This window comes from Sinohyriopsis cumingii, chromosome 7, assembly GCF_028554795.1.
Source record: "Sinohyriopsis cumingii isolate HCF-2022 chromosome 7, ASM2855479v2, whole genome shotgun sequence".
In the NCBI taxonomy this organism is placed as follows: Eukaryota; Metazoa; Mollusca; class Bivalvia; order Unionida; family Unionidae; genus Sinohyriopsis; species Sinohyriopsis cumingii.
This window is the reverse complement of record NC_142967.1, coordinates 133,927,671-133,939,145: the sequence shown is the minus strand read 5'-3', so window position 1 is coordinate 133,939,145 and position 11,475 is coordinate 133,927,671. Positions and strand designations below refer to the sequence as shown.

General features: G+C 32.0%; 1 protein-coding gene across 2 annotated transcripts in view; it reads right to left on the bottom strand.

Annotated features, from left to right (window-relative positions):
• Window positions 1–1,406: 1,406 nt before the first annotated feature.
• LOC149796165 (gelsolin-like protein 1) overlaps window positions 1,407–11,475 on the bottom strand; it is a 68,275-nt gene continuing 58,206 nt past the window's right edge. For both annotated transcript variants that reach the window (XM_089966103.1, XM_089966104.1), the window contains exons 13-14: window positions 10,549–10,644; window positions 1,407–3,254 (exon numbers count right to left, since the gene is read on the bottom strand). In XM_089966103.1, the coding sequence (XP_089822229.1) occupies window positions 3,159–3,254; window positions 10,549–10,644 (192 nt within the window). In that variant the 3' untranslated portion in view covers window positions 1,407–3,158. The remainder of the gene's footprint in view (window positions 3,255–10,548; window positions 10,645–11,475) is intronic.

Sequence of the window (11,475 nt, the reverse complement as noted above, 5' to 3'; positions counted from 1 at the left end):
TTATTTAATTTTATACATTATTTTAAATCTCTTCTTTTTGCACATTGTTAATGATATCATAATTCTTTTTTTAGAAAGATTCTTCATTTTTATTGGTTCTTTTGTCTTTTTTTATTTAGAAAGTTTAAACCCTGAAACTTAACGAATTCAATGACTTTGGTGGTTATGACATGTAAAGAATTTTTGTTTCCTAATTACTGTATGTACCTGCTTATTAGTCTTGTCTCAGTTCAGACAAAATAGAGCCTGATCTGCATTATGAGCTAGCAGATAGGGTCTATGCTATTTGTTTTGCTGAATAGTCCCAACACACTGCATAGACCAAAATCAGCTAGTGAATTATACAGCAGCAGATCTGGGTCTATGCAGTTTACACTTGGACCTGACTTATAAGTGAGTATGGATGGTGTGCTGACTGACTGGTGACCATGTTTGTATAAATAATGTTTATTTAGTGTTCACAACCATTCAAAACTTTGGTAAGAGTTTCTGTATTTTATTATTTTGAATTAAGGCTGCAGTCATCTTCTGGTTTAAAATGATTTTAATTGGATTCTTTTCTTAAAAGAAGGAATACATAATGATACGCAAGTTTCAGTATATACATATTTGCATATTAAGTTTTAGAAAGCCAGTTGCATAAAGATGTGTCACAATAAAAAAATATATTTTTTAAAATATTATGTATAGATGTTTTATAGTCATTTAAAGATTATTCTTTCACAATAAGATACAGATTCCACTGTAAATCTTGTGCCAGTTCCTGTAGAACATTAGAAAATGTTGTCACCTTTGTTTCCTCTTTATAGCATTGTTGTTTACAATTTCCTAAATAGGGTCTAGTAATAAGAGTTTTTTTTTTCAAGCATCTTGTGATAAGTTCTATATTCATCTTGAATGTTGAATAAAAAAGACCTAACAGTCTGCATGTCATTACCATTTCTTTCTTTCTCTTTCTCTCTCTCTCTCTCTCTCTCTCTCCAAAGATAATGATATTGCAGGCATATGGATGTAGTAGAGGCCAAATGCATACCCCTGCATATTGTACAAGGCGACTAATGAAGTAGTACTTGTTGCTGTGGGATGCATCTTGTAATGACATTCTAGTTGATTAGGTCATGGGCATTTCAAAAGAGTGTGGTTTTTATGAAAGATCTGACTTTGTATTTTAAGGATTTTGTCCTTTTTTTGTTTACTTTTGTTTTGTGTGCCTTTTTCAGATATCAAAACATAGTACTAGACAGCCAGCATTGTGCTGATTTGCCATTATTAAACCCTGAACATACATACATACATACATACATACAGTGCAGTATTCAGTTCTGCCACCACAGATTCAAAATATTAATTGTAACAAGTGAAATGTAACTGATTTTCAATGTTTGTTCAATGAAAGACATAAAGAGTTTGATATTTTCTGACAAATTTATTTAAGAAGTGACAAAGGCTACATATTAATTTTAGAAAATTACAAAATAAGCTAACATTTAATCAAAAATCACATTTTCTGACCAGTGCATTCAGACATAAAGGATATAGATCATAAAGCAAACCAAAATTCAATCACAGAATATTTACTGGTCAAGTTATCAATAAAATTTGCTGAAGAGAGATTCCATTAATATTAATTCAAGGGAAAACTGCCAAAAATATGTCTATAAATTTAGTCAAATTGAATGACTTCCAGTATATCATTGGACATGATTTTATGTATAGCCATTTACAAAAGTTTTAAGGACAAAACATTATCTCCAGGATGAATATGTCCATTGTAACAAACTAAAGTTGTTAAGCATTGATGACTTCTGATGTTTGCCACATCAATAATAACTTTTACCCAAAAAAAAAGAAGATTACAAATAGGTCAAACATGTTATCAACATGGACAATGTTGACCTGTCTTGAATTCTTTGGCCGAAACCATTCTCTGTATACATGTCATCAGCTTTTAAAATGTTTGCTAAAATAGGTGTATAGCTGGTTTTGAAAATATGAAAATCTGTTAGTTAAAACAAAGTACATAAAGTTTGGTCCAACATAAATTTGCAAATTGAAATAAAATTATTCAAATTCATTATATGAAATAACATATACAAAACAGTTAAAATATACTAAAATATAGGTAAGAAAGAAAATTTTACCTTAAAATTAAGCAAAGACCTGTTGCTCCATATACTGTTAAAGCTGTCTTAGGCATACTGAATGAAATTAATGGGACACACTATTTTAAGCATGGTTTTTCCATTGGAAAATTTTAGGGAATATATAGTATTTTGGTATGAAAAAATATTTGTAAAATGACATCACCACTCAAATTGTTACTTGCAATTCATTGTTTTTCTGCTATAGATTAAAATTTAGTTTTTTTTAATACAAAACGAATGAACCTGCAAACAAAAATTAAGTAAGAAAATAAAGAATTTAGTAAATGTAAGTTACTTTTATAGCACTTAAATGTAAGAGAATACATAATTAATGTACATACAACACTTGTCAAACTGAAAGTTATGGTGTAAATTATTCTACAGAAACTATCAATGTACATGGCAAAGGCAGCTAAATACATATGGTAGGGTGTATACAGTTCTAATAAACAAGAAGAAAAAATGTCTATTATTAAATATCAAATTGTACCACACTATCCATATGTTGAATTATACATAATAAAACTTGTCTACTAGGCACAAAATAGTCACATTGTTACAACTGTATTTGAACTGATTGCACAAAATAGTCACATTGTTACAACTGTATATGAACTGATTGCACAATATATACTGCAAGTCTAAAGTCTGCCTTAAAAAGAATATTACTGTCGTTCATTGTTGCACAGCAATTAAGATTTTCATAAAAGAAAAACTACCAACACCAAAATTTATTTAAGTGTAATATAAATTTCACATAATCTGTGTCATCCAACCACAAATTTACCTTTTAAGGCAAAATAGTTTGTCAATATTACTATAAAAATCCCCAAAATGTTTTAAATATGTGGCTAAAATATTTTAAAGATTAATACATTTCATGACATTTTATCAAACATACACACTTTTTGTTTGCTGCATCAGTCCGAAGATTAGTTTTTAAGTAAAGCACCTGGTCTATCTGTGACATTTGTAAGTGTGCTCAAGGCAGACTGGACATGGATTTTTCTGTTTTTAGGCAGTCAGTGCGATATCTAAGGTAGCATAGGGACGTCCTTCCTTCACAACATGGATTGGCAAAAAGGGACGTTCTGTTTTGATACTGTAACGCTGAAAACAAAATTATCTCCAGTATATATAAAGGTGTGTATTTTTGCACAATTAATGGTATGGGCCATATTTTGAAATGAAAGACAAGGCTGTGATCATGCCTACTATAGTGTATCTTTTAATGTTCATCCATTTTGCGAAAGAAAACATCACATTAAAAAAAATTGACAAATTTTAATTTTATTCTTGAAAAAATGTCAGACAGAGACAATGAACAAAAAATTATTTTAAAACTATTTAGGTTTTCTGTGAAATGATCTAGTACTTTTTATTTTTTTAATTAATTTATTTCTTGCAGTGCTTCTGCAATTATGCAAGTACAGTGTACCAGTAATGCAGTTATGCAAGTATAGGGTGCCAGTAATGCAATTATACTAGTGTACCATTAATGCAGTTATGCAAGTATAGGGTACCATTAATGCAATTGTGCAAGTACAGTGTACCAGTAATGCAGTTATGCAACTATAGGGTACCAGTAAATCAATTATGCAAGTACGGTGTACCAGTAATGCAGTTATGCAAACACAGTGTACCAGTAATGCAGTTATACAAGTATAGTGTACCAGTCATACAATTATGCAAGTAATTTAATTATACAAGTATAGTGTACCAGTAATGTAATTATACAAGTATAGTGTACCATTAATGCAATTAATGCAATTATACAAGTATAGTGCACCATTAATGCAATTATACAAGTATAGGGTACCATTAATGCAATTATACAAATATAGCATACCATTAATGCAGTTATACAAGTATAGGGTACCAGTAATGCAATTAATGCAATTATACAAGTATAGTGTACCATTAATGCAATTATACAAGTATAGAGTACCATTAATGCAATTATACAAGTATAGTGTACCATTAATGCAGTTACACAAATATAGTTTTCCATTAATGCAATTAATGCAATTATACAAGTAAAGTGCACCATTAATGCAATTATACAAGTATAGTGCACCATTAATGCAATTATACAAGTATAGCATACCATTAATACAGTTATACAAGTATAGCATACCATTAATGCAATTATACAAGTATAGCATACCATTAATGCAATTATACAAGTATAGCATACCATTAATGCAGTTATGCAAGTATAGGGTACCAGTAATGCAGTTATGCAAGTATAGTGTACCAATAATGCAGTTGTACAAGTATAGTGTACCAGTAATGTAATTATACAAGTATAGTGTACCAGTAATGTAATTATACAAGTATAGTGTACCAGTAATGTAATTATACAAGTATAGTGTACCAGTAATGCAGTTATACAAGTATAGTGTACTAGCAATGTAATTATACAAGTATAGTGTACCAGTAATGGTTTATTACATTTGAAAAATCAAGAAAAGTGTAATGAATAGTACAAAGCTGAAGACAGCAATAAATTTATTAGGTCATTTGTGTACATTGTGTTCTCATACAAGTATGAAATTTTCAGACAAGAAAGTTTGCCAATGTGAATAATGTGTTACATAGTAAATCAATATACGCACAACTTGAGATGGGATCAATATACACACAACTTGAGATGGGATCAATATACACACAACTTGAGATGGGATCAATAACACACAACTTGAGATGGGATCAATTTCTTTGCTTCTCAATGGTCTGAAGGCATTGATTTTTTTATAAACTTTCTATGAAATAAACTCTCAAATAAGATTACATTTATCACAATATGTACTAACAAAGCAGATGTTCAGCTAAGTTTATATATTGTCAAGAAATATCCAGAGGTATAACATTAGGTTAACTCTGACATTTCCCTTCTACTCAAATCATGACTTCATATCAGTCAAGCGTATCAAAAACAAATCTGAGCTGGCTGTATGAAATTTATTATCAACAACATCATATGATGAACCAATTTACCAATGCACATACAAAATCACAAGTCAATAATGGCTCTAAAAAGGTAAAAGCAATGGGCATTGGCTGAGAGCAAAGCATTTAATTATTTTTGCATCTTTTAAAGATATCATATGAAAAAGTCAGATGTCATTAAAAAACCTATGAAGGTTTAGTCAGTGCAAAAGGGTAGGTGTGGATTCACATGCCTCTTGTGTTCACAAAGAGCTCCTTGTTTTAAATGTTAACTTTCTTTGAAAAGAAAACTTGCTGTCTTATGGGACTGAACTCTCAGATCTGTGGGAAAGTGAAAAATATATACTCTTATATTAGCAGTATTTTCTGAATACTGAAATCCATGTCTAATATTTCTCTTTTCTGAATAAAACTCATTAGAAATTCATACCCTTCAATGATTTAAGATTATGTTTTAGAAAGGCATAACCCTCAATGATTTAAGATTATGTTTTAGAAAGGCATAACCCTTGATGATTTAAGATTATGTTTTAGAAAGGCATAACACTCAATGATTTAAGATTATGTTTTAGAAAGGCATAACCCTCAATGATTTAAGATTATGTTTTAGAAAGGCATAACCCTTGATGATTTAAGATTATGTTTTAGAAAGGCATAACCCTCAATGATTTAAGGTTATGTTTAAGAAAGGCATAACCCTCAATGATTTAAGATTATGTTTTAGAAAGGCATAACCCTCAATGATTTAAGATTATGTTTTAGAAAGGAATAACCCTCAATGATTTAAGATTATGTTTAAGAAAGGCATAACCCTCAATGATTTAAGATTATGTTTTAGAAAGGCATAACCCTCACTGATTTAAGATTGTTTTAGAAAGGAATAACCCTCAATGATTTAAGATTATGTTTTAGAAAGGCATAACCCTCAATGATTTAAAATTGTTTTAGAAAGGCATAACCCTCAATGATTTAAGATTATGTTTGAGAAATTTATAACCCTCAATGATTTAAGATGATGTTTTAGAAAGGCATAACCCTCAATGATTTAAGATTACATTTTAGAAAGGCATAACCCTCAATGATTTAAGATTATGTTTTAGAAAGGCATAACCCTCAATGGTTCAAAATTATGCTTTAGAAATTCATAACCGTCAATGATATAAGATTATGTTTTAGACATTCATAACCCTCAATGATTTAAGATTATGTTTTAGAAAGGCATAACCCTCAATGATTTATAATTCATCAATTGATTTAATGTTTAACAATGATCTTTTTATTATGGAGAAAAAAACATAAACTACTTACATAAAGTATAACTCCTGACAAATCTAAATACACCACTCCCTCGATAACTCGCGCACATCGGGGTCCAGAAACATCGACCGCACTATAAGCGAGGGGCGAGTTATCGAGGGACCTATAAAATAAGCCCAAAACCAATAAAGTGATTGACGACATAACGGAAAAATAAGGGGAAGTAGGCAGATTATACTGTTGAATACTCACTTTATAATCGTTCTGAGATTAACTGTTAATAAATATCTCTTCATAACGGTGTACTTTATTATTTTCTCGTAGGACAACATTAAAAATTTCAGGATAAATTACAGTATATTGAGGCGATCATCGAAAACATTATTCCATGTGGTTTCCGTTCGCTAAACATGTGTACCACTTCACACATTGTGTACTACGTCTCTAATTTTTATGTTGAATTGTATACATTCTAGTTTTATTGTTTGAGCCAAATTAGAAGTTTTTTTATACACAAAAGATCGACTCTTTTCGAGAAACAGTGTCGATCGAACGATAGATAGATTTGAGTGCGATAGAAGTAAAATGGAAAACAAAGAAAAAAACGAGTTAATCAGTACTAACATATTTAATTGGTCTACAAATTTAAAACAATGTAAATTAGAACAAGTTAATACTTGCCGTTTGTGCCACACTTAACAAATATCAATTCACTTTTTGAAAAAATCAGTTAATTTTTTTGTGTGTGTTACTCTATGGTTTCTCTGCCGCCGAGCAAAATCCCTCAGATTTCTCAACTGCATGAGCTTTACGAAGTCAACATTTTGGGTCTCCAGCCACCTTCTGGCAATATCAAAATATTTGCTTCCTGTGCAGAGGGGTGGGCGTGCAACATCTGTGTCTGCATCACTTTCAACACTTGTGTTACTCCAGTTAGAATCGTCTTCTGCTGAAAATTTGTTCGCTATAGAAATAATTATAGTTTCATCTGACATGTATTCGGCTGTAGGGCAATCACTTTCAGCACAAATCCACTCCTCCATCAAGAGAAACGCCCATCTCAGGACCATGAGTCTGTACTAATTTCTCCCAAAGAGCCTCGGCATTAATGACATCAGTTTCACTGAAACATTCGGAGTCACTATCGTCGTCGTTGTCTCTGTTACTGTTTTGCTTTACGTCAAAGGCAGCTCCAAGACCCTTAATCCAGCACCCGAGGTCTCTTGTAATCGATTTTTTTTTTAATGCAACAAACACTTCCCCAAGTTGTTGATCAAAACAAAGCCGACATGTACATGTAATTAGGTTCTCACAGAAGTATTCACGGGTTTCGATGTGACGGTCGATTTACTCTTTTCATGTTTTCAATGAACAGACTATGTTGTGATTATAATGTTTACAGTGAAACGGAATTAAAGGATTAGAACTTGACTTTCACACAGGAAGTCGTTTAATTGGTGTTTATTTCATTCTCTGTTGCCACCTGTTAACATTTACCAGAAGTTTTCATTGATCGCTATTTCACCAGACTGTTTATTTACAGTATAATGACAACTATTTATGATATCTTTAAACAGAGGTCTCGCTAGGATTTTAAAACTGGGTCTTTCTGCCTCTGAATTCAATCACTAAATATCAGTATATTTTCTCACTCGGCCGCCAAGTCAAAGCCTTTGAACTAGCCGCCTAGTTGTTGCATCATGTTCTTTTTTTTTAAATGTACTCTTATGAAATAGCAACAGTACATCAAAGAGTCTTTCAGTCACTGAATTCAGTCATTGTAAATATCAGCACAACATTTTCCCACAAAGCAGGTGGCTGAAACAGGACCAGCAAATCTTTGAATTTTCCCGCGCACCTGTTACATGCGTACGGAGGACTCCCGCCTCAGTGATTTTCTGCGTCCCAGATCAAAAATTGGCGTCCACATACGCGTAATTAAGCGTTTTCGAGATCTCTGAAATTAATTCTTCTCTAGAACTTGCAAATTTCAAAATATGGATTATATTTTTACGGGCATTAATCACCATTTTCGATGATAAAACGAGCAATGTATCAAGGTTTAATTTATCAATTCTTATCGTAATTTTTTTTCATGTTCAGCATATGTTAAAGATATTTTAAATACATTTTCTCTGGAAAAAATCGGGAGCCAAGACGGACACCGCGTTATAAGCGGGATCGCGAGTTATCCGGGCGCGAGTTATCGAGGGAGCGGTGTAATTTATAATTCTTATGTGAAACCATTTTCTATGCTGTACAAAATGTACTTTTTCCTCTCTTTATATTTCTGGTTTAAATATTCTGTCCACATTCCGTTATTTGACCTATATTTGACATCATTGATCCAAATCAATGAGCCTGGCATATAGAGAGTCCAGGTAGGTAAACCACACTGCATTATATCCTTTCTTGACAATGAAGAACACTTGCATGATAGTATTTCAGTTTTCTTTCACAGATAAAAAAAGTTATGGTTGCATTTCTGGTGTTTGGTTTGTTTTTGTAACACTATGACAGTCTGTTCATCTTTTATATTTACTGACATGGGTAGTAAGTCTTGGTGGAACTTTCCCAAAGAATGTGACCCAGTTCTAACATTAATATTGTATCAGATCGTTAAGATTGTCTTTCACAAAAGGTGTCACTGAAATAATTCATGTACAGCTATCATGATTATTTTAACTTAAAAAGTCTGAAAAATAATCTACATTATTTTTCAAAAATGCTGAAATCAGTCTTGACACTAAAATTATAAATATGGTGATGATTGACCTAAACATGGAATGTAGCAAGTCACTCATTCTCAATGTAATTTTGGAATCACTCATTCTCAATGTAATTTTGGAATCACTCATTCTCAATGTAATTTTGGAATCACTCATTCTCAATGTAATTTTGGAATCACTCATTCTCAATGTAATTTTGGAATCACTCATTCTCAATGTAATTTTGGAATCACTCATTCTCAATGTAATTTTGGAATCACTCATTCTCAGTGTAATTTTGGAATCACTCATTCTCAATGTAATTTTGGAATCACTCATTCTCAATGTAATTTTGGAATCACTCATTCTCAATGTAATTTTGGAATCACTCATTCTCAATGTAATTTTGGAATGCCATTATTTGAACTCAGATTATATACATTTTCCAAAATGTGTGTGTGTGTGTGTGTGATTTGGATTTTTGACAAAGCTTTAACAATTTGTCATTAATTTTGCACTGTGGCAGTTTATAGTGGTGTCTAGCAGTTGGGCATCAAGTGACAGACATGTAGCATCATGTCACACCAAGTCACATTATCCTGAGCCCCAACGCTAACCTCTTAATGCTGAGAGCCTAGTGAGGCAGCTGTTAGTACTATTTTTATAAGTCTTTGATATGACTTGGCCAGGGTTTGAACCCATGACATCCTGCATCTGAAGGAAGAAATACTGTACTCCATCTATCTGTAAACAGCATCTAACCACTTGGCCAAATGAGGTAACCAAAGGGAAAATATGCCACTGAATAAAACTGAGACCATAAGAACCTGTGAAACTCTCATGTCAGAGATATTGATGATTTTATTAGAAATAAATAAAAACCCAGGTTAGTCTGCTAGAAAATGGAAGGAAAGGTAATAACCTCCATATATATTTTGAGCACTCTATATCACACTAGTTATTCCACTTTAGTAAGAATAAGAACTGATGTGCATGAGTGCTTTGTCTTCAGCAGTAAATATAAAAAAAGTATGTAATCATGTCAGGTCAATATAATGCTTATGATCATTGCGAACTGTTTGAATAAGGGTTATGGAACACATCAGCTGTTGTATAGCTTTCTATTGCCAATATCTGCTGTTAGCCTACCTGATTATTGAGGTAATCAAAGAATATTCATAGCTAGATGGTTGACTACTCACTCAATCACCAGTTTTGAATACAGGTAACACATTCCTTAGTTTACATTCCAACTTTGTTTATTTTGCATGAGCTTTAAAAGAAAATTGCTCATAGTTCAGAATTCTGTTTTACTTTTTAAAATTATTAGAAATTCTGAGTTTATGGTGTCCAGAAAACTGGAAGATATGAGTATTTGGGTTAATTACACATAATGTTATTGTCTATATTGACTGGCACAAATTTAACGCAATTTGTCTTCTCTCTTGGACAAATTATCAGTCCATCCTTAATTAATTTTAACTTACATGAGCATAAGTCATTCCATTCTTCTTCTCAGCCTCAGAGGAGTTGGTGCCAATCCAGACAAAAATGTTATCACAACTGTCAAACAGGAAAACATCCTGAAAAAAATTGTTGCTGACATTTGATTTAAAAACAAAATCCAGAGCCATACCATATATACTCACTTATAGGTCAAGTCCAACTGCAAACTGCACAGACCCAGATCTGCCTTCACATAATGCACTGGCAGATATGGGTCTGTGAAGTTTGTTAGGAATAATCAGTAGGACAAAAATAAACCTTGATCTGCTTGCATTATGCTATGAAAATCAGTATCTTTCTTGCATTATTCTATGACAATCAGTATCTTTCTTGCATTATGCTATGACAATCAATATCTTTCTTGCATTATGCAATGACAATCAGTATCTTTCTTGCATTATGCTATGAAAATCAGTATCTTTCTTGCATTATGCTATGACAATCAGTATCTGTCTTGCATTATTCTATGACAATCAGTATCTTTCTTGCATTATGCAATGACAATCAGTATCTTTCTTGCATTATGCAATGACAATCAATATCTTTCTTGCATTATGCTATGACAATCAATATCTTTCTTGCATTATGCTATGACAATCAGTATCTTTCTTGCATTATGCTATGACAATCAATATCTTTCTTGCATTATGCAATGACAATCAGTATCTTTCTTGCATTATGCAATGACAATCAGTATCTTTCTTGCATTATGCAATGACAATCAATATCTTTCTTGCATTATGTAATGACAATCAGTATCTTTCTTGCATTATGCAATGGCAATCAGTATCTTTCTTGCATTATGCAATGACAATCAGTATCTTTCTTGCATTATGTAATGACAATCAGTATCTTTCTTGCATTATGCAATGACAATCAGTATCTTTCTTGCATTATGCTATGACAAT